This window comes from Eucyclogobius newberryi, unplaced genomic scaffold (assembly GCF_026437365.1).
Source record: "Eucyclogobius newberryi isolate DKJ021-1_F unplaced genomic scaffold, fEucNew1.0.hap1 SCAF_10, whole genome shotgun sequence".
Taxonomy (NCBI): domain Eukaryota; kingdom Metazoa; phylum Chordata; class Actinopteri; order Gobiiformes; family Gobiidae; genus Eucyclogobius; species Eucyclogobius newberryi.
Genome location: NW_027315724.1, coordinates 32,394,494 through 32,413,162, shown reverse-complemented (window position 1 = coordinate 32,413,162; position 18,669 = coordinate 32,394,494). Strand labels below are relative to the sequence as shown.

Below are 18,669 nucleotides of genomic sequence, written 5' to 3'. Positions count from 1 at the left end.
GACCAGGGCTAGACTAGAAGTAGACCAGGGCTAGAGTAGAACTAGACCAGGGCTAAACTAGAACTAGACCAGGGCTGGACTAGAACTAGACCAGGGCTAAACTAGAACTAGACCAGGGCTAGACTAGAACTTGACCAGGGCTGAACTAGAACTAGACCAGGCCTAGACTAGAACTAGACCATGGCTAAACTAGAACTAGACCAGGGCTAGACTAGCACTAGACCAGGGCTAAACTAGAACTAGACCAGGGCTAGACAAGAACTAGACCAGGGCTGGACTAGAACTAGACCAGGGCTAGACTAGAACTAGACCAGGGCTAGACTAGAACTAGACCAGGGCTAAACTAGAACTAGACCAGGGCTAGACTAGAACTAGACCAGGGCTAAACTAGAACTAGACCAGGGCTAGACTATAACTAGACCAGGGCTAAACTAGAACTAGACCAGGGCTAAACTAGAACTAGACCAGGGATAAACTAGAACTAGACCAGGGCTAAACTAGAACTAGACCAGGGCTGAACTAGAACTAGACCAGGGCTAGACTAGCACTAGACCAGGGCTAAACTAGAACTAGACCAGGGCTAGACTAGAACTAGACCAGGGCTAGACTAGAACTAGACCAGGGCTAAACTAGAACTAGACCAGGGCTAGACTAGAACTAGACCAGGGCTAAACTAGAACTAGACCAGGGCTAGACTAGAACTAGACCAGGGCTGAACTAGAACTAGATCAGGGGTGAACTAGAACTAGACCAGGGCTAAACTAGAACTAGACCAGGGCTAAACTAGAACTAGACCAGGGCTAAACTAGAACTAGACAGGGCTAAACTAGAACTAGACAGGGCTAGACTAGAACTAGACCAGGGCTAAACTAGAACTAGACCAGGGCTAAACTAGAACTAGACCAGGGCTAAACTAGAACTAGACCAGGGCTAACCTAGAACTAGACCAGGGCTGAACTAGAACTAGACCAGGGCTAGACTATAAATAGACCAGGGCTAAACTAGAACTAGACCAGGGCTAAACTAGAAGTAGACCAGGGCTAGACTAGAACTAGACCAGGGCTAGACTAGAACTAGACCATGGCTAAACTAGAACTAGACCAGGGCTGAACTAGAACTAGACCAGGGCTGAACTAGAACTAGACCAGGGCTAGACTATAACTAGACCAGGGCTAAACTAGAACTAGACCAGGGCTAAACTAGAACTAGACCAGGGCTAACCTAGAACTAGACCAGGGCTAAACTAGAACTAGACCAGGGCTGGACTAGAACTTGACCAGGGCTGAACTAGAACTAGACCAGGGCTAGACTAGAACTAGACCAGGGCTAAACTAGAACTAGACCAGGGCTAGACTAGAACTAGACCAGGGCTAAACTAGAACTAGACCAGGGCTAGACTAGAACTAGACCAGGGCTAGACTAGAACTAGACCAGGGCTAGACTAGAACTAGACCATGGCTAAACTAGAACTAGACCAGGGCTGAACTAGAACTAGACCAGGGCTGAACTAGAACTAGACCAGGGCTAGACTATAACTAGACCAGGGCTAAACTAGAACTAGACCAGGGCTAAACTAGAACTAGACCAGGGCTAAACTAGAACTAGACCAGGGCTAAACTAGAACTAGGCCAGGGCTAGATTAGCACTAGACCAGGGCTAGACTAGAACTAGACCAGGGCTGGACTAGAACTAGACCAGGGCTAAACTAGAACTAGACCAGGGTTAAACTAGAACTAGACCAGGGCTGAACTAGAACTAGACCAGGGCTAGACTAGAAGTAGACCAGGGCTAAACTAGAACTAGACCAGGGCTAAACTAGAACTAGACCAGGGCTAAACTAGAACTAGACCAGGGCTAGATTAGCACTAGACCAGGGCTAGACTAGAACTAGACCAGGGCTGGACTAGAACTAGACCAGGGCTAAACTAGAACTAGACCAGGGTTAAACTAGAACTAGACCAGGGCTAAACTAGAACTAGACCAGGGCTGAACTAGAACTAGACCAGGGCTAGACTATAACTAGACCAGGGCTAAACTAGAACTAGACCAGGGCTAGACTAGAACTAGACCAGGGCTAAACTAGAACTAGACCAGGGTTAAACTAGAACTAGACCAGGGCTAAACTAGAACTAGACCAGGGCTGAACTAGAACTAGACCAGGGCTAGACTATAACTAGACCAGGGCTAAACTAGAACTAGACCAGGGCTAGACTAGAACTAGACCAGGGCTAAACTAGACCTAGACTAGGGTTAAACTAGAACTAGACCAGGGCTAAACTAGAACTAGACCAGGGCTAACCTAGAACTAGACCAGGACTGAACTAGAACTAGACCAGGGCTAGACTATAACTAGACCAGGGCTAAACTAGAACTAGACCAGGGCTAAACTAGAACTAGACCAGGGCTAAACTAGAACTAGACCAGGGCTGAACTAGAACTAGACCAGGGCTAGACTAGAAGTAGACCAGGGCTAGACTAGAACTAGACCAGGGCTAAACTAGAACTAGACCAAGACTAGAACTAGACCAGGGCTAAACTAGAACTAGACCAGGGCTAGACTAGAACTAGACCAGGGCTAGACTAGAACTAGACCAGGGCTAGACTAGAACTAGACCATGGCTAAACTAGAACTAGACCAGGGCTGAACTAGAACTAGACCAGGGCTGAACTAGAACTAGACCAGGGCTAGACTATAACTAGACCAGGGCTAAACTAGAACTAGACCAGGGCTAAACTAGAACTAGACCAGGGCTAAACTAGAACTAGACCAGGGCTAAACTAGAACTAGGCCAGGGCTAGATTAGCACTAGACCAGGGCTAGACTAGAACTAGACCAGGGCTGGACTAGAACTAGACCAGGGCTAAACTAGAACTAGACCAGGGCTAGACTAGAAGTAGACCAGGGCTAAACTAGAACTAGACCAGGGCTAAACTAGAACTAGACCAGGGCTAAACTAGAACAAGACCAGGGCTAGATTAGCACTAGACCAGGGCTAGACTAGAACTAGACCAGGGCTGGACTAGAACTAGACCAGGGCTAAACTAGAACTAGACCAGGGTTAAACTAGAACTAGACCAGGGCTAAACTAGAACTAGACCAGGGCTGAACTAGAACTAGACCAGGGCTAGACTATAACTAGACCAGGGCTAAACTAGAACTAGACCAGGGCTAGACTAGAACTAGACCAGGGCTAAACTAGAACTAGACCAGGGTTAAACTAGAACTAGACCAGGGCTAAACTAGAACTAGACCAGGGCTGAACTAGAACTAGACCAGGGCTAGACTATAACTAGACCAGGGCTAAACTAGAACTAGACCAGGGCTAGACTAGAACTAGACCAGGGCTAAACTAGAACTAGACTAGGGTTAAACTAGAACTAGACCAGGGCTAAACTAGAACTAGACCAGGGCTAACCTAGAACTAGACCAGGACTGAACTAGAACTAGACCAGGGCTAGACTATAACTAGACCAGGGCTAAACTAGACCTAGACCAGGGCTAAACTAGAACTAGACCTGGGCTAAACTAGAACTAGACCAGGGCTGAACTAGAACTAGACCAGGGCTAGACTAGAAGTAGACCAGGGCTAGACTAGAACTAGACCAGGGCTAAACTAGAACTAGACCAGGGCTAGACTAGAACTAGACCAGGGCTAAACTAGAACTAGACCAGGGCTAGACTAGAACTTGACTAGGGCTGAACTAGAACTAGACCAGGGCTAGACTATAACTAGACCAGGGCTAAACTAGAACTAGACCAGGGCTAGACTAGAACTAGACCAGGGCTAAACTAGAACTAGACCAGGGCTAGACTAGAACTAGACCAGGGCTAGACTAGAACTAGACCAGGGCTAGACTAGAACTAGACCAGGGCTAAACTAGAACTAGACCAGGGCTAGACTATAACTAGACCAGGGCTAAACTAGAACTAGACCAGGGCTAAACTAGAACTAGACCAGGGCTAAACTAGAACTAGACCAGGGCTGAACTAGAACTAGACCAGGGCTGAACTAGAACTAGACCAGGGCTAGACTAGAAGTAGACCAGGGCTAGACTAGAACTAGACCAAGGCTAAACTAGAACTAGACCAGGGCTGGACTAGAACTAGACCAGGGCTAAACTAGAACTAGACCAGGGCTAGACTAGAACTTGACCAGGGCTGAACTAGAACTAGACCAGGGCTAGACTAGAACTAGACCAGGGCTAAACTAGAACTAGACCAGGGCTAGACTAGCACTAGACCAAGGCTAAACTAGAACTAGACCAGGGCTGGACTAGAGCTAGACCAGGGCTAGACTAGAACTAGACCAGGGCTAAACTTGAACTAGACCAGGGCTAGACTAGAAGTAGACCAGGGCTAGACTAGAACTAGACCAGGGCTAAACTAGAACTAGACCAGGGCTGAACTAGAACTAGACCAGGGCTAGACTAGAACTAGACCAGGGCTAGACTAGAACTAGACCAGGGCTATACTAGAACTAGACCAGGGCTGAACTAGAACTAGACCAGGGCTAAACTAGAACTAGACCAGGGTTAAACTAGAACTAGACCAGGGCTAAACTAGAACTAGACCAGGGCTGAACTAGAACTAGACCAGGGCTAGACTATAACTAGACCAGGGCTAAACTAGAACTAGACCAGGGCTAGACTAGAACTAGACCAGGGCTAAACTAGAACTAGACTAGGGTTAAACTAGAACTAGACCAGGGCTAAACTAGAACTAGACCAGGGCTAACCTAGAACTAGACCAGGGCTGAACTAGAACTAGACCAGGGCTAGACTATAACTAGACCAGGGCTAAACTAGAACTAGACCAGGGCTAAACTAGAACTAGACCAGGGCTAAACTAGAACTAGACCAGGGCTGAACTAGAACTAGACCAGGGCTAGACTAGAAGTAGACCAGGGCTAGACTAGAACTAGACCAGGGCTAAACTAGAACTAGACCAGGGCTAGACTAGAACTAGACCAGGGCTAAACTAGAACTAGACCAGGGCTAGACTAGAATTTGACCAGGGCTGAACTAGAACTAGACCAGGGCTAGACTATAACTAGACCAGGGCTAAACTAGAACTAGACCAGGGCTAGACTAGAACTAGACCAGGGCTAAACTAGAACTAGACCAGGGCTAGACTAGAACTAGACCAGGGCTGGACTAGAACTAGACCAGGGCTAGACTAGAACTAGACCAGGGCTAAACTAGAACTAGACCAGGGCTAGACTATAACTAGACCAGGGCTAAACTAGAACTAGACCAGGGCTAAACTAGAACTAGACCAGGGCTGAACTAGAACTAGACCAGGGCTAAACTAGAACTAGACCAGGGCTGGACTAGAAGTAGACCAGGGCTAGACTAGAACTAGACCAGGGCTAAACTAGAACTAGACCAGGGCTGAACTAGAACTAGACCAGGGCTAGACTAGAACTAGACCAGGGTTAGACTAGAACTAGACCAGGGCTATACTAGAACTAGACCAGGGCTGAACTAGAACTAGACCAGGGGTGAACTAGAACTAGACCAGGGCTAGACTAGAACTAGACCAGGGCTAGACTAGAACTAGACCAGGGCTAAACTAGAACTAGACCAGGGCTGAACTAGAACTAGACCAGGGCTAAACTAGAACTAGACCAGGGCTGAACTAGAACTAGACCAGGGATAGACTAGAACTAGACCAGGGCTAAACTAGAACTAGACCAGGGCTAAACTAGAACTAGACCAGGGCTGAACTAGAACTAGACCAGGGCTGGACTACAAGTAGACCAGGGCTAGACCAGAACTAGACCAGGGCTAAACTAGAACTAGACCAGGGCTAGACTAGAACTAGACCAGGGCTAAACTAGAACTAGACCAGGGCTAGACTATAACTAGACCAGGGCTAAACTAGAACTAGACCAGGGCTAAACTAGAACTAGACCAGGGCTAAACTAGAACTAGACCAGGGCTGAACTAGAACTAGACCAGGGCTAGACTAGAAGTAGACCAGGGCTAGACTAGAACTAGACCAGGGCTAAACTAGAACTAGACCAGTCCTGGACTAGAACTAGACCAGGGATGATCTAGAACTAGACCAGGGCTAGACTAGAACTAGACCAGGGCTAAACTAGAACTAGACCAGGGCTAAACTAGAACTAGACAGGGCTAAACTAGAACTAGACCAGGGCTGAACTAGAACTAGACCAGGGCTAAACTAGAACTAGACCAGGGCTGGACTAGAAGTAGACCAGGGCTAGACTAGAACTAGACCAGGGCTAAACTAGAACTAGACCAGGGCTGAACTAGAACTAGACCAGGGCTAGACTAGAACTAGACCAGGGCTAGACTAGAACTAGACCAGGGCTATACTAGAACTAGACCAGGGCTGAACTAGAACTAGACCAGGGGTGAACTAGAACTAGACCAGGGCTAGACTAGAACTAGACCAGGGCTAGACTAGAACTAGACCAGGGCTAAACTAGAACTAGACCAGGGCTGAACTAGAACTAGACCAGGGCTAAACTAGAACTAGACCAGGGCTGAACTAGAACTAGACCAGGGATAGACTAGAACTAGACCAGGGCTAAACTAGAACTAGACCAGGGCTAAACTAGAACTAGACCAGGGCTGAACTAGAACTAGACCAGGGCTGGACTACAAGTAGACCAGGGCTAGACCAGAACTAGACCAGGGCTAAACTAGAACTAGACCAGGGCTAGACTAGAACTAGACCAGGGCTAAACTAGAACTAGACCAGGGCTAGACTATAACTAGACCAGGGCTAAACTAGAACTAGACCAGGGCTAAACTAGAACTAGACCAGGGCTAAACTAGAACTAGACCAGGGCTGAACTAGAACTAGACCAGGGCTAGACTAGAAGTAGACCAGGGCTAGACTAGAACTAGACCAGGGCTAAACTAGAACTAGACCAGTCCTGGACTAGAACTAGACCAGGGATGAACTAGAACTAGACCAGGGCTAGACTAGAACTAGACCAGGGCTAAACTAGAACTAGACCAGGGCTAAACTAGAACTAGACAGGGCTAAACTAGAACTAGACAGGGCTAGACTAGAACTAGACCAGGGCTAAACTAGAACTAGACCAGGAATAAACTAGAACTAGACCAGGGCTAAACTAGAACTAGACCAGGGCTAGACTAGAACTAGACCAGGGCTAAACTAGAACTAGACCAGGGCTAGACTAGAACTAGACCAGGGCTAGACTAGAACTAGACCAGGGCTAAACTAGAACTAGACCAGGGCTAGACTAGAACTTGACCAGGGCTGAACTAGAACTAGACCAGGGCTAGACTAGAACTAGACCAGGGCTAAACTAGAACTAGACCAGGGATAGACTAGCACTAGACCAGGGCTAAATTAGAAAAAGACCAGGGCTAGACTAGAACTAGACCAGGGCTAAACTAGAACTAGACCAGGGCTGAACTAGAACTAGACCAGGGCTAAACTAGAACTAGACCAGGGCTAAACTAGAACTAGGCAGGGCTAAACTAGAACTAGACAGGGCTAGGCTAGAACTAGACCAGGGCTAAACTAGAACTAGACCAGGGCTAAACTAGAACTAGACCAGGGCTAAACTAGAACTAGACCAGGGCAAAACTAGAACTAGACAGGGCTAAACTAGAACTAGAACAGGGCTAAACTAGAACTAGACAAGGGCTAGACTAGAACTAGACCAGGGCTAAACTAGAACTAGACAGGGCTAAACTAGAACTAGACCAGGGCTAAACTAGAACTAGACAGGGCTAAACTAGAACTAGACCAGGGCTAGACTAGAACTAGACCAGGGCTAAACTAGAACTAGACCAGGGCTAGACTAGAACTAGACCAGGGCTAGACTAGAACTAGACCAGGGTTAAACTAGAACTAGACCAGGGCTAAACTAGAACTAGACCAGGGCTAAACTAGAACTAGAGTTGTCAGGATTAACTAGCGTCAAAACTGCGAACGCACCAAAGTCAGCACTGATGTCTTAATAATACATGTATTAAGTCTTATTCACCAACTTTCTCTACTCACGGTTGACTCTTTATGGCGGCATTTGAACGTCTCCCTGTAACTTACCGAGTCCCGCCTTGCCCACGTTTGCCCCCGGCAGTCGGCAGGTGCTGCAGGTGCACCGCTCCCCTGGCCTCCATCATCTGGGCGCGGTGAGCTGGCAGCTGGCCCTGTGTCTCCTCTTCATCTTCACCATCGTCTACTTCAGCATCTGGAAAGGAGTCAAGACGTCTGGGAAGGTAAAAGGCCCGGGCGCCTGTGTGGCTGATGAGGTGTCCGGCAGAGAGGATGGATGGACGCGTGGATATGATTGGCAGATGCAATAAGAAGTCGTTAGCGCCCGATGATAGCCGCAATACACACCAAAAAATGGGAAAAAGATGGAGGGCTCGTCAATGAAGAAATCCTTGGTCGATTAAAGACATGTTCTGCTGATCGGTTGTTCGACTAAAGCGGACAGTGGCGTGAAAGTGGCAGAAGCTCTTGACACTTTTGAGCATCTCTATGATCTGATTTAAACTGCGCAGGAGTTCATGCAAAAAACAACCGAGTATACAGAAAAAAGACGTAGAAACAGTTTTTTTACATGTAAAAAGGCAGTTTAATCTCACGATTCATTCTCATTCTAGCTCACTCTATACCTTCTCCATTCCGCCCTCATCCCATAAAACTCCTCATAATAATAAAAAGAAAATAATAATTTGACAAATACAAATGCTGGCCAACTCAGACAGCATCGACCGATTAATCGACTGAACAATTAAAAGCCAACAGCCCTAAAAAGACGCCGACCTTCAACTTATTTCATTTGTTTTGTTGGGTTCAAGACCAAATCTTTCTTCACACTTTCAAGTCACATTTCCACTTAAACTCTACACAAGTAACTTAATTGGGAAGTTACTACTACGCTTTTAACAACCATTGATTAGATTAGAAGATCCAAATCAGTGGAGTATAAGTCGCATCAGCCAAATGCATAATAGAGAAGAATAAAACATGTATAAGTCGCACTGGAGTATAAGTCAAATTTTTGGGGGAAATCTATTTGATAAAATCCAAGACCAAGAACAGACATTTCATCCCGAAATGCAATTTAAAATAATAACAGATGAGAGAACATGGTGAATAGGTGTACGTATGCTAACGCTAACACCTTCAGCTACATGAGGCACAGACAGAACTGTGGTAAGTGTCTGGTATGTTAACATAACATATGAACAGTTATTCAGATAACTATAGCATAAAGAACATGCTAACAAGTTTACCAAAGCATCAGTTTTACCCCAAATCACTAAATCCATTGAATTCTTCTTCCTCTGTTTTGTGAATGCAACTAATCTTCCCTTCTACTAAAAGCACTTCCCTCCTGTATTGGTCAGGTGGTGTGGGTCACCGCCACCTTCCCGTACCTGGTCCTCCTGGTGCTGCTCGTCCGCGGGGCCACTCTGCCCGGGGCCTGGAGGGGCGTCATCTACTATCTCAAACCAGAATGGAGCAAACTGCTCAGTACGACAGTAAGTGCATTTGAGACAGTTTGTTTTTGACCTGTCCCAAGCTAGGATGAATGATCCGGGGTTGTGACGAGAATGGCGTCCCATAACAAATGTCCAATCAACCGCGGTATTCCCGGTGCAACTCATTTAAAACCTGAAAAATACTGTACAATTGGCTCATTCTTCATTTCTTGAGGTTTCGTTTCTTCTTCTCGTCGTTTGTTTTTTCTGATTTCCTGTGCGTGTTCTCGTAAACGTCAGGTGTGGATTGATGCAGCAGCTCAGATCTTCTTCTCGCTGGGTCCAGGCTTTGGGGTCCTCCTCGCCTTCGCCAGCTACAACCCGTTCCACAACAACTGCTACAAGTAAACGCGCTCCCGTCCTGTCTTTTGTACATGAACAAGTCAAAATCTAAATCGTAAATTCTTCTTTTTTTTCCCGTCTTCAGAGATGCCCTGGTGACGAGCTCCGTGAACTGTCTGACCAGTTTCATTTCTGGGTTCGTGATCTTCAGCGTTCTGGGTTACATGGCCGAGATGAGGAAGCTGCCCGTGGACGCCGTGGCCAAAGACGCTGGTATGTCAACAATTATACACCGCGTAATTGGATTAAAGGTGAATTACGGCCGTTTTTATCGCCAACTACCAAAATTGGCCTTATGATGTGAATGGGCTCGCCATTCCACAGTTCTGACCTGTAAGTCGGCCTAGCGGCGTCACCAGCAAAGTTACATCGTGCACCTTTAAGAATGGGACGGCTCGCAAAAGATGTTTTTGCGATAAAGTCCCAGGTTTGGACCCGTTTGATCACGTACTGAGGAAGATTAGACCAAGATACACAAGTAGAAGGATGTTGAGACTAAAGGTCATAGGAGGCACGGAAGATGACTTTGACGTTCAAACCTTTTTTCCACAAAGAGTCGCGTTACGGAAATGGAATTGTTGATTTTACCAGCAGGAAGTTAGAAAATAAAACAATGAAACATCCATGGGTCAATAATAGAGAAGCAGATTCCCCAACGTTCAAGGGAAAGGACAAACGGAGAACTGTAAGAGCGTCCTCTTGTCTTTAGACCCGCCTTCTCGCCAATGAAAAGCTACAAAAACCCAGTGGGGAAAAGGGAAACCTGGAGGAGAACCGCGGTGAAGGAGAAATCGTACTCACACAAACGGAACGGCTACAGAAGCTCCACGACTGAAGTATTATGTGTTTATTCGAAGGGGGCGGTGCATGTTAGGTTGTCTCTACCCGCTCTCTCCCCATTTATACTCTGTGGCCAATAAAACCTAATTCGTCTATTTAAGCATTTCTGAGCAATAAAAACCTTGTTAACCAGATCATGTTTAACCAGATCATGTTTAACCAGATCATGTTTAACCAGATCATATTTAACCAGATCATATTTAACCAGATCGTGTTTAACCAGATCATGTTTAACCAGATCATATTTAACCAGATCATATTTAACCAGATCGTGTTTAACCAGATCATGTTTAACCAGATCATGTTTAACCAGATCATGTTTAACCAGATCATGTTTAACCAGATCATATTTAACCAGATCATATTTAACCAGATCGTGTTTAACCAGATCATGTTTAACCAGATCATGTTTAACCAGATCATATTTAACCAGATCACGTTTAGGTTTAACGCCTGTGGAACTTTCCATGTAAAGTAAAACTAGATCATTTGCAACGGCTGAAGCCATTGCTAGAGTGTCTGCGTCTCTCCCTGTCCCTCCCTCTCTCTCTCTCTCTCTCGATCCCTCTCTCTCCCTCTCCCCCCTCCCTCTCTCTTTCGCTCTCTCTCTCTCTCCCTTTCTCCTTCTCCCCCCCACTCCCCCTCTCCCCCCGCTCTACCCCCTCTCCCCCCCTCTCTCTCCCTCTCTCTCCTCCCTCCCTCCCCCTCTCTCTCTCCCTCTCCCTCCCCCTCTCTCTCTCTCCCTCCCTCCCTCCCCCTCTCCCCCCCTCCCCCTCCCCCTCTCCCTCTCTCTCTCTCTCTCTCTCTCTCTCTCGCTCGCTCGCTCGACTGGCTCCGTCACAAAATTCTAAAGAATAAAGTCTAAAGAATTACGCAGACACTCATAATGCCCCATTTATTTCACTGGGGAAAAAAGTACTAATACTTTTGAAAATTCTGCAAAAAGTACAAGTTGTTCAAATGTCAAAAGTAATAGCACACGTACTACTGTGAAGACGATCGTAATGAGATATAACTTGTTGAAATCGGTTAAAGCGTTAAGGAGTTGAATCTGGAGTACTAATACTTTTGCAAATACTGTCAAAAGTACAAGTTGTTCAAATGTCAAAGGGGGCGTCCTTCGTACAGTAGTGGATTTACAAGTATACGTAAAATGCTACCGTTTTGAAATGTCCAGAACGCTTGCTATTTTCAGAAATGCTGCTGCGCCTGTCAATCTTCCCTTCCTTTTCACAGGCCCCAGTCTGTTGTTCATCATTTACGCCGAGGCCATATCCAACATGCCGGCCGCCACGTTTTTCGCCATCATCTTCTTCCTAATGATCATCATGCTGGGTCTGGACAGCACCGTGAGTCCAATCTAACCTCAGCTTACCTCCGCTGCAGTCGGCCTAATGTCCACACTGTCGGCCAGCTCCCGGAGGCTCTTTTTCTTCTTTTTCAAACCCTGGAAACGGCCTCGTATTTACCTGCCGCTCCTTCGCAGTTACCGCCGGTGTTGTTTGTCTGTTCTGAATAACAGAGCAGAAAAACAATGCGATGGCTGCGATATGAGAGCGCTGAGGCGATATTGTCTCCGTGTGGAGCTGAGTTTATCTGGACAAACGCAGCCAACTGGAGACAGGGCCGTGGCTCTTATCTGTTGCTGATAATCAGGCCCGAATCAGAGGATATTACAGCCACCTCTCATTGTACATGGTTTTAATGCCGCTGCAGCTTAACATTTTTGGGCGATTTTCATTTAGTTTTGGGCCTTTGTGTAATACACGGAGGCGAAGGACTAATAAAATAAGATATTGTTTCATGATTAAAGTGGTTGTGTACATGTAATTATTTAAATTACTTTGTTAGCTCGTCAAACAAATGTACAGCGTTGGCCATATCTCATTTTGATTCACGGACCACGCACATTACCACTGTTAAAGGTGCACCAAGGCCTGTCACAGTAACACATTTGAAGTGCACTGACTTGGTAAAGAAAAAGTCTCAATAAATGATACTTTAAGCTTCCGACACAAAACGTAACGGAAGATAATCACAGTAAAACCGTTTTCTAAGTGAACAATATTGTTAAAAGTCATGAGCTGCAGTGAATCCTTAAGTCAGGGGTGTCCAAACTGTTTTCACTTGGAAACTTGTACAAAGCAGAGGGCTAAAAACAACCCAACTTTGTCAAATTCGTTGAATGAAAAACTGAATCATTCGATTATTCACTTGACATAGTTTCGATGCCTCCGCACCTTTTAATAAGACTTGGAACATATTAGGTTGGTATAACATCAAAATGCTTGAATTTTTCCAAATTTCTAGTAAAAAGTACTACTTTTTGTTGTTGGGACCAACTTAGCAGGAAGCCAGAGGGCCAGCAAAAATTGGTCTGAGGGCCGTATTTGGCCCCCGGGCCGTAGTTTGGACATGCCTGCCTTAAGTAGAAGTAATTATAATGATGAAGTTAAATATTGAGCCCTAAAATGTATTAGTCCAGCTTTCATATATTGAATCATAAGACAGGTTCATCATCTGCTTGTCTCATGAACATCAGGGGGATGTTAACTCATCTTTCATTTTTTTCAATTGCATGCGATTGATGCCAGAAAAATACTTAGTTTTATGCCATTTTGTGGAACATTTAGGCAAAACAAGCTCCATGGAGAAAATAGGTCAATCGTTTTCATTTTACTGGGAAAAAGCTGTTTAGTGCTTTAATTTTTTTTCAAATTGTTGTTTAGTGCTGCCCGGTGGTGGAGTGGTTAAGGCGGCTTCACACATGCCGGGTTCTACGTGCAGTGTCTTACTTACTGCATGTCCTCCCTACTCTCTCATCCCCATTTCACACTCAGCTGCTCACCTGTCTAATAAAGCCTACAGGCCCAAAAAATCCTTTAAAAAAACAAAAAGAAAATGTTGTTTAATGTTTAAAGTGGGTTGTTTAAAAGGTCAAATAAGGCTATATTCCATCTATAATCTCAGCGAAAAGATGCATAAGACAAATGAGTGTAGTTTTCCTGCCGTGATAATCTTCCGTGTGCTGTTCTTGTCTGCAGTTCGCTGGGCTGGAGGGCGTGGTCACCGCCATGCTGGACGAGTTTCCTCACGTTCTCGCTAAACGACGTGAACTGTTCGTCTTTGGCCTCGTCTGCGTGTGCTACCTCGGCGCCCTCTCCACTCTCACCTATGTAAGTCTAATTGAGAAGAAGCGACATCACTTTGCTATAATGGGCTGTCTTCTCGTCAGGGCGGAGCTTTCGTGGTGAAGCTGTTCGAAGAGTACGCCACAGGTCCAGCCGTCATCACTGTGGTTCTGCTGGAGGTCATCGCTGTGTCTTGGTTTTATGGTGAGAGCATTTATTTTTACTTGTTTTTAAGATAATCTGCAAAGTTTTGTTGTTGTTTTTTTGTTTAAAATATAGGGGAACGTGTTTGTTTGTACTTGGCATTTTTCTGTTTTCTGTGTCATTTCCAAGTAACTAGAACACCTCAGGAGACCACATCAACTGACTTAATTGGAGCGTGTTTTGACTCACATTACGATCTTAACTGTGTAATTCATTGTTTATTTGTGTCGCAGGCACCACTCGCTTCTGTAACGACGTGCACTATATGCTCGGCTTCTACCCAGGGTGGTTCTGGAGAATATGCTGGGTCGGTATCTGCCCCTGCTTTCTTCTGGTATGCATCGCGTTGTCCTTTTTTGCCCTATAAATAACACCACACACCATCTCGCCTGATCACAGAAGCTAAGCTGGGCCCGGTTAGTGCTTTGATGGGAGACCACTGGGAATGCCAGGTGCCACAGGGGGCCGCGGGGGCTTGAGTGCTCTTGCGTCCCAAGGCGAGACACTTTACCCACTTTGCCATGTACGAATGATGTGTGCGAGTGATTGGTGGTGGTCGGAGGGGTCGAGGGTCACTTTCATAGATCTATAATATGACCTGAACTTCTTAAAGTTTTGAAATCCTCAAAGCACCGGAAAGTTTGCTCAGATTTATCTTAGCCTTTTGTGTAGTCAGATCTGATCTTATTTTTTATTTTGGTGTCACCGAGCACACGCCATTGAAACCAATACGACGACGCCATCTTTGTCAGGTCTTATTATACTTCCACAGTCCCCACCGGAGCATCTGTAGCTCGCCACCGTGAGCATGGAGTGAACGAATAATGCAACGTGAAGCAGTGTGTCAAAAAAGGCCACACACCGCCGGCGTCAACACCTTCTTGTCTTTCCCATCACTGACCTGTTGATTATCTCTGTAGTTCATCATCATCAGTTTCCTGGCCTTCCCTCCCGATGTGAAGCTGTTCGACTATCACTACCCTCAGTGGACCACCGTCCTGGGATACTGCATCGGCGTGTCCTCCTTCATTTGTGTGCCTATTTACATGGTCTACTACCTACTCAACGCCAAGGGCACCTTCAAACAGGTTCAGCTCCTATTTATTTATTCATGCATTTATTAATAACGCAGGACAAGATATTATTTTTAATTTGGCCCTGCAGTAAAAGTAATGGCCACATTCACTGGTCATCAAGGTAATGGGCAAATAAGTTATGTCCCTGCCCCTGCTAATGTCAAAAAGTATGAATAAAGACTCACTGTGGCATTGAATAGTAAATTAATGTGTGGTATCCATACTTTCATAGTCTGTAATATGTATAATTCACATTTGAAGGTACATTTCAAAGCGCTTACGTGTATGCAAAGAAAATGACCCATTACATTTAATAAATCAAAAACGACTAAATAAAATACACCTCAAACTGGTGTACAATAAGTAGAAACAGCAGAGACGATGCAGTGAGGATGAACTCACAATCACATCCTGGCTTCATTCATTAAATTACTGTGTTAATCAACTTAACGTTCTGCAGACTAAAAAAACAACTGCGTATCATCTTAATTTTACCACCGTAGACCTTTAAAACCGTCTGTATCTGGTTAGAAATACACGATGGACGGTCACATAACACACAAAACTCATAATGTAATTTCTTAGATATTATGTGCGTTTGAGAGGGCGGAGGCTGTGAGGGCGGAGGCTGTGAGGGCGGAGCCTGTGAGGGCGGCTGTGCACAGAGGCGGTTCAGTGTTGACTCTCCCGTCAGAGGCACGATGGCACCTCTCCACACAGAAGTCAGGCTTTTGTGTCCGGGCTTCATGAAATGCACAGCGTCAGCGGAGCCTCCTGTAGCCACATCATGGCTTTGTTTACGACCGCTGTGACCCGCTTTGTCCCACAGACTAAAGGTGTGAGCTGATGCTCTGGCTCAAAGGCTCATTGTGGCAGTGGCGTGAAACAAACATGGAGTTACATAACCCGTTGAGTGTTCTCAAAAAGCTCAAAATTACTCATGAATTGAATGTTCAGAAATAAAAAAAAAAAGTCTTATACCGTATTTTCCGGACTATATATTATATTTTTATAGTTTTGGCCGGGGTGCGACTTATACTTAATTTAAACGTATACTCCGGAGCGACTTATATGTGATATTATTTGTTATTTTCACACTTGCAACCACATTTCACACTCCAGTGCAACTTATTTCTGTTTTTTTCTTTTCTATTATACATTTTTTGGCTGGTGCGACTTATACTCCAGTGCGACTTATACTCCAGATAATACGGTATATTTTATGCGCGAGAGCAAAATATGATGTGTTTTATATTTGTGCAAAATTGTTGAATTAATAAGAATTTGGGATGATTAGATTTGGATTTGCATTTTTACCTGTATTTAATCTATTTTTTTGTCATTTATTTTTTTAAGTAGTGGTATTAGCAGTAGTGTATATATTATTATAGTCATACATTTAGTAACTGCATTAGTACTAGAAACTGTACTAGATCTTTAATTGTAGTATAATTGTTCAGGTTTGATCTGAATCAGAAAAAAAAGCAACAATTTGGCGCAACATGAATATGAATAATAGTGAAATATAATCTATGATGAAATAAAAGGCCTAAATTAGAATAAAAAGAGACCATCTGTGTATTATCTTCTGTGTTCCTTCTCCTCCAGCGCCTTTTGAAGAGCATCACGCCTGTGCCGTCCAGTGACCTCCACAGAGACTACATAGTGACCAACGCAGTCTGACCAACGCAGTCTGACCAAACCCGGACCAAACAGAGGTGCCTCTCTAGAAACTGCATGGAGCGACCTCTACTGGTTACAATGCAAAACTACAGGACAGGGGGATACCTTTCACCGCCTATGCCTCTATCATAACTCCTCTTCAGATTTTCTCTTGTCGCATTTGGTTATTGACCATTGTCTTTACCAACAAACGAGTAATCTTCTATTCAGGTTATTAGAAAAGCGTTGTCATTCTGTAAATACATAGATACAGTTTGGAGAAGCAAATTGGAGCAACTTCACTGAAACCAAATCTCTACTTGAATGTCCATGAATTAATTGTGTGCCTCAAACAAGATACTTTTTAAAACTGTCCTGAAGGGCCATAATGAAGATTACGCGTAGAACATGCATTTAATCTGTTCTATTCACATTGTACAATACTACACACAAATGCCTAGAGTTCGATTGTGCCTTTATAGACACACTTTACATTCACTCTCCGGTAGCCACGACTGCCCTGGGGCAGGAAGGGAAAAAAGCTTCCTCTTCATTTTCAATCACCAATAAATGCACCAATGCATTAAACTCACTTCTATTGAGAGCTGGACAGATCAGGATTCAATCACCACAGTGTTTAAAGTTGATTTTTATAAGATCAGCCCTAAAAGCACTTTTAGCTGATAAACTACATTTAAAAATAGCACATCCCCAATTATTATTTATCTTTGTAGTTTAAGTTCCATATTGTGACAGCGCTGCTCACACATGATCCTGACACTCAGGAGTTCACCACAGGCATTTGTAACTTTCAATGTTGTGTAACCTTTACATCAATAATCCCATGTTCACCATGAATGACAGCTGTCAATCACAGGCTCCGCCTCCCCTCTCTGCCCCGCCCCCCTTGTCACATCTGCCTTGTTTTGCCCCAGACAAGACTGTTCAGTGCTCCTCTTTGCTTCTCTATACACAATGTTACCAGTTATATTTTAATATTTATTATTATTATCATTTGTATCATTGTTATAGGGATAAAATCCAGTTGCAAATACTGTACTATCTCTTTAAATTAAGGATTCAGATTTTTTTTTCTTTTTTCTTTTCAAAAGTACGGTAATAATTCAGTAAAGTAATAATTCAAGTCTCACTGCTATAACTGTTATGGTTGTATTTTTATACAGTAATATTAAGTTATGCATTTCAATATGTAGCAAAATTCAGGTATCTTTTACATTTGTTGCTAAAGCCAAATATATCTTTGTTTGTTTCCATATTTCTAAAGACTTAAATGCTGTTGTAAATGTGTTCATTGTCCGTATTGTTTTATCTGCTTTGACAAAGGGACATAGGAAGCATTCAACACCACCAACAAAACCAACTTTTAATTGCAATATAAAAAGAGAGATATTTATTTGATTTAACATTATTGTAAACACCATGAGTCTCAAAACTGATCCTTGTGGAGTCCCGAATCATTCTGTGTCATAGTGATAGAAGCCAAATAAGGATTAGAGCTAATAATAATATAATTAATGTCATAGACTCAGAAATCACTGCTATTTACTTTGGACCAAAAATGCGTGTGCGTAACCATGTGCCTATGTGTGAGTCGGCTGTGCGTGTGTAAGTCAATAGGAGCAGGTTCATATGGCGAGTACTGTACCTTCATGTGTATTTACTAGTCAAACCTATGATATTGTTGTAATAATATATTCAGTGCAGGCCTGTCTCCTGTTCGCATGAGGGCGTGTGCATGCATTCACGTGTGTATGCGTTCACGTGTGTGTAGTTTGTGTGTCTGTCTGTGTAACCTCCCGTCGTCTCGTTTACTGCCAAAATATCCGATGAAGGAAGTCGACTCCCCTTTGCCTCTCTCTTACCTCTGAAGCCTCTGTGAGATCTATGTA

At 44.4% G+C, this 18,669-nt stretch overlaps 1 protein-coding gene across 1 annotated transcript in view; it reads left to right on the top strand.

The window, feature by feature from the left end:
* slc6a4a (solute carrier family 6 member 4a) overlaps positions 1–17,283 on the top strand; it is a 56,460-nt gene extending 39,177 nt beyond the window's left edge. Inside the window, exons 4-13 of the mRNA XM_072455032.1 lie at positions 8,091–8,229; positions 9,370–9,504; positions 9,745–9,848; positions 9,932–10,059; positions 11,923–12,035; positions 13,731–13,862; positions 13,922–14,021; positions 14,255–14,355; positions 14,942–15,109; positions 16,706–17,283. Of these exons, the coding sequence (XP_072311133.1) occupies positions 8,091–8,229; positions 9,370–9,504; positions 9,745–9,848; positions 9,932–10,059; positions 11,923–12,035; positions 13,731–13,862; positions 13,922–14,021; positions 14,255–14,355; positions 14,942–15,109; positions 16,706–16,780 (1,195 nt within the window). The 3' untranslated portion in view covers positions 16,781–17,283. The remainder of the gene's footprint in view (positions 1–8,090; positions 8,230–9,369; positions 9,505–9,744; positions 9,849–9,931; positions 10,060–11,922; positions 12,036–13,730; positions 13,863–13,921; positions 14,022–14,254; positions 14,356–14,941; positions 15,110–16,705) is intronic.
* The last annotated feature ends 1,386 nt before the right edge of the window (positions 17,284–18,669 follow it).